The following is a 13464-nucleotide window of genomic DNA, read 5'->3' on the forward strand; positions in this document are numbered from 1 at the left end:
GCTCTTATTAAATGAAAGGTTATTGTGGCCTATTTGTTCCAAAAAAAATTAAAAAAATGACCAGAAAATTGTGGGAAAAAAATATATCTGTTGGAACAGTAAATTGTAGAAAATTCTATAAATACCAACCAATTCTTTTCTATTTCCTCACACCAAATATACTCCATCTCCTTTACAATTTTCCATTCATAAACACATCTTCTTGTTCTTAAATATATCTATATATTTTTTTTTTGTCTTGTGAAAAATGGCTCCAAGAGGGGATTCATGGAGACACAATGAAGAAGTTATTCTTTGCCGAGCTTGGATCACCGTTGGGGGTGATGGTGCTGTCGGAAAAGATCAAACGTCGGAGTTATTATGGAGTCGTGTTTCGGAGGAGTACAATGCTCACAAACCGGTAGGTTGCATGGAGAGAACAACTTCTAGTTGCCAAGCTCGTTGGAAGAAAATAAGTCCGGCATGTATGAAGTGGCGCCATGCTCTTAACAAGGTCGAACATTTTCAACGAAGAAGCGGCGAAAATATGGAGGACGAGGTAATTATATTGAAATATGTTCAATAATAATTATTTTTTTATTTTTCATGTAGTTGTTAAAAGTAAAATGTTCTTATATAGTTTATTGATCGATTTATACTAAGCTAATTTTTTAATTAATATTTTATTTACTTAATATTATATGTAGCTCATGAATGTCAAATCAACGTACTACGACACAAATGGTTGTGATTTTTTGTTTGAGCATTGTTGGAGAGAGTTGAAAAATACGGAAAAGTTTGGGAAAATTCCATCAATGGAAAACACCCCCTTTAGTGTTCCTAATCATGTTGACTTGGATGACGATGGAACACCCAATACTGATGATGAGCCGACTCCATCAAGGAAGGCACGTCCTCAAGGACAGAAAGCTCAGAAGCTAGCTAAGAAAAAAGGCAATAAGCAGGATGCGGATGGCCTACGAGTTCAAATGCAGAAATGTTATGAACAAACAGAGCGCGAGTACCAACAAAGGCAAAGACAGTTTGAGGAAGGCCAACTAATTGAGCAACGCGCTGAGGATGCTCGCACGATGCAGGTGGATCCATCAATTTTCACCCCAAGAAAGAGGAGTTATTGGGAGAGGAAGCAACAACAAATAATTGATAAGGAGGCAGAAACTTCAAGCATCCCGGAACAATCTCAAGATCCTACACCCTCTGGAGGAGACAACACAGGCTTGGCCACTTATGATTCACTTCAAGAGACATCTTGGATGTAATTCATATTATTAACTTGAATTGTTTGTGTTTTAATTTATGATAATAAAAATTATTCCACTTATCAGTAGATCATCTTCATAATAAAGCATTGAACTTTATTTTCATAATAAAGCACACCACACAAATTAAAAGCACACAATACAAAGTAAACGCATACCACACAATACATAGTAGGCCATGACCACTTATCATGACTACATGGCCACTTATTGAAAGCAAAAAAAATAAAAAAAACACCAAGGCATACTCCTCACTGGTGGTTCTGATTAGCTTGTAGCTTCATGGTCCATAGATGATCGACTAGATCATCTTGAAGGTTTTTATTCATCACTGGACATCTAACCTCCCTATGACGACGCAAGAATTGATTTAGTTGATGCGGATTGCGATGAACATCGGTGGGAATTATTGGTCTGTCATATATCTCTGCTTTCTTGGGTCTAGTTGGGATATCATCCGGATCAAATGGCTCTGCTGCATCTTCATCATGCTCGTCTTCAACAATCATATTGTGCAAGATAATACATGTCATCATGATGTATTGAAGGTTCTCCTTACTCCACCCACGAGCTGGTGCTCTTATGATTGCCCAACGAGCTTGGAGAATACCAAATGCTCTCTCCACGTCTTTTCTGTATGCTTCCTGCATCCTTGTGAAGTGTTGTGTCTGCGGCGTCCTCGGGTTTCGGATTGCTTGTACAAATGACCCCCACTTAGGGTATATGCCATCAACTAGGTAATAACATTGACGATAATGCCTATTACATACCTGGTAGTTTACTTCAGCGGTTTCACCAAGGCATACGTCATTGAACAATGGTGAACATCCAAGAACGTTAATATCATTCAGGGAACCTGGAAGTCCGAAGAAGGCATGCCAAATCCAAGTATCGTAGGAGGCCACCGCCTCTAAGATGATTGTCGGTTTCCCTTTGTGGCCAGTATACTGCCCTGCCCATCCGGTGGGACAATTTTTCCACTGCCAGTGCATACAATCAAGGCTACCCACCATCCTCGGGAATCCCCGTTCTGCAGCTTTGTCCAGCAGCCATCGCAAATCCGCTGGTGTTGGTCGGCGGAGGTAAGTCTCATGGTACACATTCCAGATTGCTGTTGTGAAGTGCTCCAAAATCTCAATGGCAGTGCTCTTCGCAATATCTAGGTAATCATCGCAGAAATCAGCTGTGATGCCATACGCGAGCATTCTCATGGCGCATGTCAGCTTTTGTTCAGTGGATAAGCTTAGTCTCCCACAAGCATCTCTTGTTTGAACAAAATATGGGTCGTAGTTAGCCACGTCGCGCATCATCCTGTCAAAGACCCAAGGTTGCATTCTATATCGCCTACGAAATATGTTTGGTTCATACCTGCACGGATCAGTGAAGTATTGAGCTTTGAGTCGAAGATCCATCAGCTCTCGATCCCTGGCCTTATAGGTACGACCTTCTGAAGAACCACCCCATTGTGAATCCTCATCTTCCAGAGTTTGGATTTGCAAGGCAGCGGCAGACATCATCAAGGCTCGTCGACTGCTTCTCGTGACGGCCTCTTCTTGATCTTTCTGCAACCATTTCGTCAAACGATTCATTGCATAAATGGTTTGACAAAATCAAAACGGAAAAGAAAGAAAGAATTGTGTGATTTGGATATGAGAAGTGTTTGTGAATTTGTGAGAGATGAGGATGACAATGACCCCATATTTATGGACGGTTTGAGTTCATATCATTAGATAAGATATGACACGTGGCGGACAAAGACTCAACCGTAATTTGGACAGCCAATTAGAAATTGACACGTGGCGCTGAAATCACATAGAAATTCGGCTGTTTGGCATATATGCCGACACAAAACATCAAAATATCTTCTAAATAGTTAGATTCTTTGTCGTATATGCCGACACTTTTGTCGTATATGCCGACACAAAAAAAAAATTTCAAAACTTTTTTTAAATTCATTAAATAATAAAAATAATTTTTAAATATTATGATAAAATGTTAAATTATTTTTTTTACCTTATTTAATTAAATTAACATATTTTTAATATAATATTCATCAAAATTATACTCATATTATATTTTAGTCAAGAATAGTGAAAATAGCACCCCCATATAGCACCTCATGGTTGGAGATGAGAATTGAGTCCTATATGAATAGTGCAACAAAGGGGTGCTAAAATGAGAATAGCACCCCCAAATGGTGCCCATGGTTGGAGTTGCCCTAAAGGGCTAAAGATGAGGCCGGTCATGCGATCGATGGAATCAATTTGGGAAACCTACCTCAATTATGGTATGTCTCATGAGTGAGGTCCACATTTTGGATCCCCTTGCAAGTAAAACAAGAGAGGACTGAGGGTTTCTAAATCAACACTAAGACGGTTAGTAACTTGTAAAATTAATGTATTTAGTGGAGGTTTCCCACATGATATTGGCCAATCCCAATCCCTATCCGAGTAGAGGTGGCAAACGGGCCACTAAGCACGAGCACGGCACGGGCCCGACAAGCTTAAAAGGGGCCCGGCACGGCCCAAGCCCGTTAGTGGCCCGGCACGACCCGAGCACGTTAGAATAACGAGCCGGGTTGGGCCTACGAATATTAGCCCATTGGCCCGGCCCGGCCCGAGCCCGTAATGGGCCCGGCATGGCCCGAGCACGACATATTGTGGGCCGGCCCATTACAAACAAAAAAATTCATTTTGTTTTTAAAAATATTTAAAAACCACAATGATGAGATTTGAATATTAGACCTCTTTATTCAAAATCTCATGATAATTCCACCAATGCTATTTATTTATATTGTCAAAATAGTGAAACAAAACATTATATCCTTGTTTTGACATAAAGTATTTTTTCTAATCTCATAATAATACAACTATAGAATGAAGGAAATAATAATATGATACTAAATCTTCATTATATTAATAAAGATTAATCTCACAATAATATACTACAAGCAATATATTTTGACTTATTTTTTTCTTTCTTTCTTTCTTGTAGTGGAATATAAAAAATATTAGAAAACTAATCTTAAAAAGTTAAGATTAAGAAAAATATTGTAGAACTTAATTTATTTTAATTTTCTAAATAGTTAAATAAAATTAATTTTTATTTATTCAAATTAAAATTTTAAAATCTTGCTTTATAGTGGGTAGGCACGAGCACGGCCCGTTTATTAGCCCGGCACGAGCACGGCCCGACACGATATGGGCTCGGGCCATGGGCCGGGCCGGACCGGGCTTAATGTTTAAGTAAATAGGCCGGCACGAGCCCGGCACGATAATAAATGGGCCGGCCCAAGCACGGCACGAAGCACGACTAGGCCCGCTTAAAATGGGCCGGGTCGGGCCGGGCCGGCCCGTTTGCCACCTCTATATCCGAGCATGACAAGGAGACATAATAATAATTTCATTTTTCTTCAACTTCAAACCCTATAAATATCACCATCTGGCCTTGCCTTTCTAAGAAATTACTCTGGTTCCAAGATCGATAAGGTATACAGCTAGCTCTTCTTTCTTCTCTCTTTGCGCAAGATCACCATCACCGTGTAGTGGCACAGAAAGAAGGTATTGAGATTGATTAGTAAAGATGACCAAGTACTCGAAGCAGATGAGTACTGCAAGAGAGCTATGTCCTTCCTCATCAACAGCAGACTTAATTGCCCGAGATGCACCAACAACTACGTGGATTTCAAAGAAGACGAGAACGACCTTGTGCTTCCGGTGGAAAGGGTGAAATCCAAAACCCTAGCAATGGTGATAGAGTGGTGCGAGAATCACGCCCCCCGGCATGGCAAATGCACCACCCCGGAAGAACTCAAAGCATGGGATGCTGAATTCATCTAGGGACTCGACCCAGTTAACCTCTACCTCGCTGCCGAATGTCTTAAAATTAAGGAATTGAGTGTTCAAATGTGATGCGGGAAGCGTGAACACAATAGTAAGGGGCTCCGTCAAGCGTCGAAAGCCATATGAGATAAGTTAGAATTCACTAGCAATTACGGACACAGCAGTAAGAAACATAGAGAAACTTCTCTAATATTTGGGTTTTTATTGATAACTTGAATGAAAATTACAATCTAAGAGGTGCCTTATATATAGGGCACATAGCATAAACCTAATACAACTAGAAAACAAAAAGAATAATTTATTATAGACTAAAACTAGAAAACCTAATTAAACCTCATTAAATAAAAAATCAGAAATAAAATCCTAGATACTAAAGAATATTACGCTTGGAATCCCAATCAAGATTTTGCTCGAGAATCCTGATATATCCAAAAGAGTAATTTATGATTAATTCCATCATTAAGAAGCCTATTTGAATACCAATTTCCAATATTCCAATTATTATTCTTAATGTGAAGACGCTTCTTTCTTTTCGAGATTTTTGGTTGAAATTGGCTAAAATCTCGTCCTACATCAGTCTCCTCCACTTGATAGGAACTCGACCTCGAGTTCCTCTTGTATGCAACTCGATCATTAGTAGGAATAAAACATGATAAGCCATCAACTTCAATATTCTCGAAATTAAAAGGTATCACCATGAATCCAATACCGTAGACAAGTTTAGAATAAGCATCTTGAAACTTGAACTCCTCCACTTGAAAAGGAATGGTCATTGACTTCTCCTTGGGTTGATCTTGAACACAATTAGGCATGCATGACATGGATATCGATGTGATTAATGAATCAGCTTCCTTGTCCTTAATGAGTTTCTCTTCAATCTTCAAAGTAGCTTCTTCATGTTCCTTTTCACACACCTCAGGATGGTCATTCTTGATGTTCTTCCTTCAAGGCTTGATTTTAATTTTGTGCGATTCCCACCTAAATAAATATGTGTCATATTTGCAATAACCACCTTTGACGCTTTCATGCCATGGCCTTCCAAAAAGCACATTAGTGTCATCCATGTCAATCACATGACAAGTAATCTCTTCTTTATAAAATTTTCCCATAGAGACAGGAACTTTACAAACCTCTGTTACTTGTGCATATTCATCCTCTCCAAATGGAATCCAGTATGGATTATTCAGCTTCACTGTCGGCAATTGAAAATAATCCACAATTTTGTTTGCTACAAAATTCTCTCGTAGACCACTGTCAATTATTACAGAGCATGCCTTGTCTTTGATGACACATGTAGTTCGGAAGTCGTTGTAATTCGGCGTTGTGAATATCCAATGTTCCATGTTTTTTTTTTTTTTGGATTGATGAGGTCGTCCTAGGGCAAATCCCTTGGTATGTTCCTCTTCAACGAAACTTTCTTTGATAGATACTCTACGACCAGCGTCGTTGAGGTTGGCGGTAGTGAACTTCTCCCTTGGATCATCGTCTGCTAAGGAGCGGGCGATACCCGCTCTGATACCAAATGATGCGGGAAGCGTGAACACAATAGTAAGGGGCTCCGTCAAGCGTCGAAAGCCATATGATATAAGCTAGAATCCACTAGCAATTACGGACACAGCAGTAAGAAACATAGAGAAACTTCTCTAATATTTGGGTTTTTATTGATAACTTGAATGAAAATTACAATCTAAGAGGTGCCTTATATATAGGGCACATAGCATAAACCTAATACAACTAGAAAACAAAAAGAATAATTTATTATAGACTAAAACTAGAAAACCTAATTAAACCCCATTAAATAAAAATCAGAAATAAAATCCTAGATACTAAAGAATATTACGCTTGGAATCCCAATCAAGATTTTGCCCGAGAATCCTGATATATCCAAAAGAGTAATTTATGATTAATTCCATCATTAAGAAGCCTATTTGAATACCAATTTCCAATATTCCAATTATTCTTCTTAATGTGAAGACGCTTCTTTCTTTTCAAGATTTTTGGTTGAAATTGGCTAAAATCTCGTCCTACATCAAAATGGCGAAAGAGACAGCAGAGTTTTATAAAACGCAAGTAGTGGTTGTTAGAACTTGCTCCGTTCTATTGCTACAGTAAATCTATCTTAGCATGAACACAAGTAAACAATCATTTCTATGTAAATATATGTGTGGGAGTGCAGCAATGATCGTAATTAGCATTTATGATTGATATGCCAGTCGTATCCTAATATAGGACTGAAACATCATATATATCCTAATATCTGCAAAGTATATAAATTGTATGATATGTAAAGCAAGATAAATGAAATCACCGTGCACCATCAGATTCTGCATTTAGGTTTGGGATTGAAGTCGCTATATCAATCATGTATCTGCAGAATACATAAACACCAGAAAACAGATAGAACTGACTTTCTTGACACAGTTGAGTTTTCCATCCTAGGCTTCTCCTGATTTCACCTTTAGCATCCTCTTAGTGATGGGACTAATTGATGAGAATGATTCGTGCATCAGAAGGGACCAAAATATTTGATATATAAAGCATTGTATTGTCAGTTTATTCCATTAAGAAACTGACAATGCATCCCAACTGCTTTTTCAAAAAACCAGATAAACTCTCATGAGTCATAACTATATTTATGAATTTCAAATTTTAATAGATGTGATTAGTTGGACCAAAATGATTTTCTTAAGTCCTTAACTTATACTTGACATTTGAATTCAAAACTAAATCATATATGAATATATACTTAGGTTCTACACAATGTCGGGTTCATTAAGTTTTCTTACAGTGGTGGCTCCAGATTTAGACTTTTTAAGGGAGATCACATATGAGCCGAGACCTAGCTATGACATCAACTGTCGACCCTTTATGCACTTTAAAATCAAAGGAGTGTTTTTTATACACCAATTTACTTCAGATGATTATCTGTTCCTTGACTGCATTTTAAAGATTTGTACTTCTTTTCTAGATATGAAATTTCAATTTGTTTGTAAAAGTTCCTACTTAATGGAGATTAATTTGAACATCGTCGATGGTATCATTAATTGTTTCGTCATTAGTAAGTTTACTTTATGCTTATTTATCTGAACCTCATCCATCAATACTGAAAAAAAGAATAAGAATTTGACAGGAACTTCTTTTATTTATCACCCTTAAAATTGAACAATATATCGTGATATAAATAATCACTCGTCTGTTGTGCAATCAGTTAGTCTACTTGAAGATGAAAGTACAAACCTCCCCTAGTTAGTTGCGGCCTTCCTGGCCATAACAACAGGAGTTTAAGAGTTAAGATAGCTAGTGAACTCATAAGTGACTGTAGCCCAAAAGGGACTCCGAAACTTAATCTTGTTATAATTTCCAGTCAATATTCACCTCTAGATCTATATAGTTTCGACTAGCACTTAATTGGACAGTGAAGAAAGACATGATCCACAGACTTCTGCCCCTTTTTACATACGATGCAACCTCCCAGGATTCAAAATAATAATAATAATAAATAAACGAAAAAAGCACCTTCTTGCGGAAGTAACATGGAGAAAGTTAACTGAACATCTCCTTCGTTTAAGTCCCTCCTAAACCGGAAACCCCCAACTGTAAGGATAGCTAGAGGAATCAACTAGTGTAGCTGTGGTTGAGTTATATCCCAAATAACAGAAATATAGAAAGAAGCAAGTATCAAAGTTTCTAATACTTCATGCTGACAGCTATTATTCGTTAACCTTAATCCTATATTGACAGCATGTTTTGATGTTTGTTTGTCCTTTGGGATTGAGGTTACAGACATGATATATTTTAAATATCTTTTAGCAAGTCTCAGTTACTTAGATTATCAAATCAAATTCAACTGATACTTCAAGAAGCTAGCTAAGTTAGAATTTGTAGCAAATGCCAGGAAGGATCATATTTCTCAATAACTCTATCGAGTAATCAGAGCATTGAGTTATTGAGAAATTTAAGAGTTTAGTATTTTAATGAGATTGATTTCAGTTTATTCGAGGAGGTAAATGTGAGAGCGCATGCATGCATTACCTGGTCTGCAGTACGGTCTAGGCCAAGGTATATGATGATGTATTTGAGAGAAAAAAAAAACATCTTTGGTATCCGAGAGTTGTGTTATATATCTATACTATTATTAAGAGAAGAGGTTTTGTTAGCCAAAATAAAAAAATTTGACAGAAATGACCTTAAGAGATTAAAATACTTTGAGAATTAATTAAATCACAAGGGCTATTACGACAATTACAAATTATATTTTTATTAATAAAAATAAACAAAATAAATCCCACAACCCATTTTTCTCTCCCACTAACTTCTCTTTGCAATAACCGTTTTCTTCCATTATCTTTTCTTTTTTATTTTCTGAAAAAAAAAAATTTTACTTACACATGCAGAGAATGTGTGGAGCAAGGCTAGTATTTAATTATTTATAGGTTTTGTATTAGATTTTATTTGCCTAAATATGTTTGTGTTTTATTGCGTAACATTTCTAATTTTCAATTGGCATTGTGTTTAATCTCAACGACTAAGCACGTGCGCGCTTGACTTGGGGCTTAATTTTATTCTCCTAAAGAGAGTTCTTTACCAACAAGAAAAGAAAAGAACACAGAAGGAAATATAGTTCTGCTCCAATTAAAGTTAGGAAACTGCCCAAGTATCGGCATCTGCATATATATCACCCCACTTCGATCTATTCCAATTAAGCTTTTCTACCCGATCCTGATCCGGTAGAAACTACTACTATATAAAAGCATCCATCCCATCCCGATCCCAACCAAGAAAAGAAAGGGCTTTAACCCGAAATCACCAAATTTCGCATAAGAAAAAGAAAACCCTAAATCGCGATTTGGCAGGCATGGCTTCCACAGCCGGGGATCTAAGGAATCGTGAAATCAAATTGCTCAAGGCCGATGGGCCTCAATTCGTCCAAAGAAACGATAAGCTTCAAGGTAGAGTACAATTTCTTTGTCATTGAATATGTCAACCTTTTTCGTTTGTTGCACCATTAGGTATTAGGGTTTAAGTTTTGTGAGGAACAGTATCCACAATCTGAGTTTTGAAGATAAAAAAAAGTTGCTGATTTATATTATCTAAGTTCTGGGTTCTATTAGTTCAATAATAAATGGAAAGATTACATGTAGGTAACTCCAACCTTCCGGCACTGGGGATTCTTTACTCTTTTCTCATTTCTTTCCTTGCATTTCATTCAACATTAATTGCATCTGCTGCCTTGCTTTTCAATTTTATGCAATTCTTGGTATCAATAAAGGATTCATCTCTTGTGTGGTGACGTGGGTTTTAGAGTTGACGTAATGTAATGTCTTTTGAATATTAAAGAACTTAGTTCGATAATTAATGGAAAGATTACATGTAGATAACACCTCCCCCAACCTTCCCGCGATGGGGATTTCTTTTTCTTTTCTCAGTTCTTTCTTTACATTTCATTCAACATTGCATCTGCTGCTTCTCTTTGAGTTTCTTGCTCCATGTGGTATGCTTTTAATTTTTGTTTTATTATATAGTGTTTTGAAGAAATAATGTGTTGTTAATTTCTGTTGGTGTGGTTGGAGGATATCCAAATTTTTTGATCAATCTGTTTTATGATTTTTGGTTGGTTTCTGCATGTTGCATACCCATCATTAAATAATAAGGTTTTTGAGAGTAGTGTGCACCTGGTCACCTACCATTGGATTTAAACTCATCCCTAACAATGTTACTATGAAACAGGCACCAAGGCGGTAGAACCAAATAATGCCACTTCTCCCCATGAAGGTATGGCTCTCTTTTAGATTTGCTTGTTTACTGTTTGTGGAAATACTGGCCCAAACAACTTAAAAGGACTCGAATTCTCTACTCAAGTCCTTTTGCTCTGTGTAATGCATAGCTGATACACTTCAAGTATACTACTTTTCATGGGATCACAGATCCTATTGTGTTTCAGCACCTCATGTTTGATCAAACACTCATTTTGCTCTTCTTATGGTACCAGTCAGTGTCATATGGTCATAGTACTGATTTTGTTTGCTTTTACATTGTCACTTATGCATTTTTTTTATTTTTTATTTTATTTTCATTTTTTGTCTGAAACAGTTGAGGTGCCTTCTTTAGATCGTCTTGATCTCAATGAGAACTCCAATGGTGCCATTGAGGACTTCTCTGATGGTAAGCTTTATATTTTTTTGTTTGCGAGGAATATTATCTGTGGGTTTCCTTGGATTCTTTGTGTTGAAGAAAATGAATGTTCATTTGTTTTTGTTTTAGTATTTGGTCAAGATACTGTGTGAACAATTGGTTTCTGAAGGCAACTTCACCCGCCGCCCTTAACCAGCATACTCATTTTGGTTTTTACAATAGCTTTTGCATATAACTTTTCCAGCCCTTGACCAGTCTGCATGATGCATGCACTGTGCAACTATTTGTTAATGGGATCATAAGTCATATTTATTATAATTTACATGAGGTATTCATTCTTGAATTTGTTTTGACAATATCGATACAACTGCTACCATGCAGTTCTGATGTTTTTGGTTTTAGATCTAACATATTTCGTATATGCACAAGGACCAAAAGAGGACTTGAGGTTGTATGTCATGCGACCTGGTATGACTCACTCATGCAGCTCATTGTTACACCAGTTCTGATGGTTTTGGTTTTAGATCAACATGTTTCATTTTAATAATACCCAACAATGGGTTGCGTAAGGACCAAAAGAGCACTTGTGGCTGTATGTTATGTGACCCTGGGATTCACAGAGCTTGTGGCTGCTTCTCACTTTCGTTTTCAGTTACCTAGAATTTGCTGTGGTCTTGTGTTTTAAGAAGGAAAATTTTTTTTTGATTGGGTAGACTACACAATGCTATCCCTTGTTTTTTTGGGTACTTCCACGTAACTACCCTTGCCTACCCTTACCATTAGCTTGATTAACTTGGGTGTCAATGGAGTTAAAATAAATAGGAAAGCTCGGTGAACAGTTAAAATATTATTGCTAGTTGCAGTTTATTACCAACAATTTTGTATTTTCATTTCTGATCTAATCACTTCCTCCTGAGCTTAGCAATTTCTCAGTCCATGGTATTATTATAGAATTCCTCCATAGTCTCCATTGCATGCTGATGTGGCTAATGTGGACCCCCTCTATTTTACGGCGTTGGTTCTAGACTCAACAGAAACAATTAATTGAACCTTTACGAGAAATTAGTCATTTATGTAAACTAAGATTAATATTTAGGCAACTCCTTCCCTGCCTATCTAAACAATTAATGTGTCTTTAATTTCTGTTGGTGTGGTTGGAGGATATCCAAATTTTTGGATCAATCTGTTTTATGTTTTTTGGTTGGTTTCTGCATGTTGCATACCCATCATTAAATAATAGAGTTTTTGAGAGTAGTGTGCACCTGGTCACCTACCATTGGATTTAAACTCATCCCTAGCAATGTTACTATGAAACAGGCACCAAGGCGGTAGAACCAAATAATGCCACTTCTCCCCATGAAGGTATGGCTCTCTTTTAGTTTTGCTTGTTTACTGTTTGTGGAAATACGCTAAAGCCCAAACAAATTAAAAGGACTCGAATTCTTCACTCAAGTCCTTTTGCTCTGTGTAATGCATAGCTGATACACTTCAAGTATACTACTTTTCATGGGATCACAGATCCTATTGTGTTTCAGCACCTCATGTTTAATCAAACACTCATTTTGCTCTTCTTATGATGCATACCCAACGTTGAGTTAATTTGACCTTCATCTAATCATTGACTGTGATCTGTGCATGATCCATAGCTGTTAAACTCATAAAGTAATACTATTTTTCTGTGGGAGTTCATTTTGTATTGCAGCTTCTCATGTTTCATCATACATTCATCTTTGCTTTTCCTATGGTACTGTTCAGTGTTATGTGATCATAGCACTTTTCACGGGTTGTCTATTTTTTGTTTCCTTTTCTCTCTCTCTCTCTCTTTTTTTTTTTTTTTTTTTTTGTGGTCTGACACTTTTAACTACAAACAGATGCTTGGCTTCGTAAATTACTTTATGGTGAAGGTAATACCCCTCCCACTTCCGGCAAGCTTTTGATTTTTGTTTTAAAATATTATCTGGGGGCTCTTTCTCAAGTAAATGAATGTCAATTGTTTTTTTTTTTTTCGTTTGTGGTAGGTAAGCGTCGCCGCACTATGAAGTGGAAAAGACTCCCACCTCCAGGTATGCTTCTGATACTTTATTTTTGGGTACCTGAAATTTGCTTGGGGATGTGTGTGTTACTTGTTTCACTTCAGACGGGCTTACACGAGCTTCAAAATGTGCACCATGTAATTGGAGTTACAGTAAATTAAAGTCTGCCTGATTAGTGCTTTGTGGGGACCAAAATAA

At 37.1% G+C, this 13464-nt stretch overlaps 2 protein-coding genes across 7 annotated transcripts in view; one reads left to right on the forward strand and one right to left on the reverse strand.

The window, feature by feature from the left end:
• Positions 1-1619: 1619 nt before the first annotated feature.
• Positions 1620-2912, reverse strand: LOC112194080. The gene is made up of 3 exons (XM_024335064.2): positions 2628-2912; positions 2318-2522; positions 1620-1725 (listed from the first exon to the last, which is right to left on the reverse strand). Exons 1-3 carry the CDS (start codon positions 2846-2848, stop codon positions 1666-1668), a joined length of 486 nt encoding a protein of 161 aa, XP_024190832.2. The 5' UTR covers positions 2849-2912; the 3' UTR covers positions 1620-1665.
• Positions 2913-9723: 6811 nt separating this feature from the next.
• The window catches only part of LOC112182344, a 51749-nt gene continuing 48008 nt past the window's right edge, over positions 9724-13464 (forward strand). For 4 of the 6 annotated variants that reach the window (XM_040518111.1, XM_040518113.1, XM_040518118.1 and 1 more), the window contains exons 1-4: positions 9724-10050; positions 10829-10873; positions 11192-11263; positions 12551-12595. In XM_040518111.1, the coding sequence (XP_040374045.1) occupies positions 9957-10050; positions 10829-10873; positions 11192-11263; positions 12551-12595 (256 nt within the window). In that variant the 5' untranslated portion in view covers positions 9724-9956. Of the gene's footprint in view, positions 10051-10828; positions 10874-11191; positions 11264-12550; positions 12596-13104; positions 13138-13251; positions 13297-13464 lie in introns of all 6 variants that reach the window. The other 2 variants (XM_040518122.1, XM_040518125.1) reach the window with 1 other exon arrangement.

This window comes from Rosa chinensis, chromosome 1 (assembly GCF_002994745.2).
Source record: "Rosa chinensis cultivar Old Blush chromosome 1, RchiOBHm-V2, whole genome shotgun sequence".
NCBI lineage: Eukaryota > Viridiplantae > Streptophyta > Magnoliopsida > Rosales > Rosaceae > Rosa > Rosa chinensis.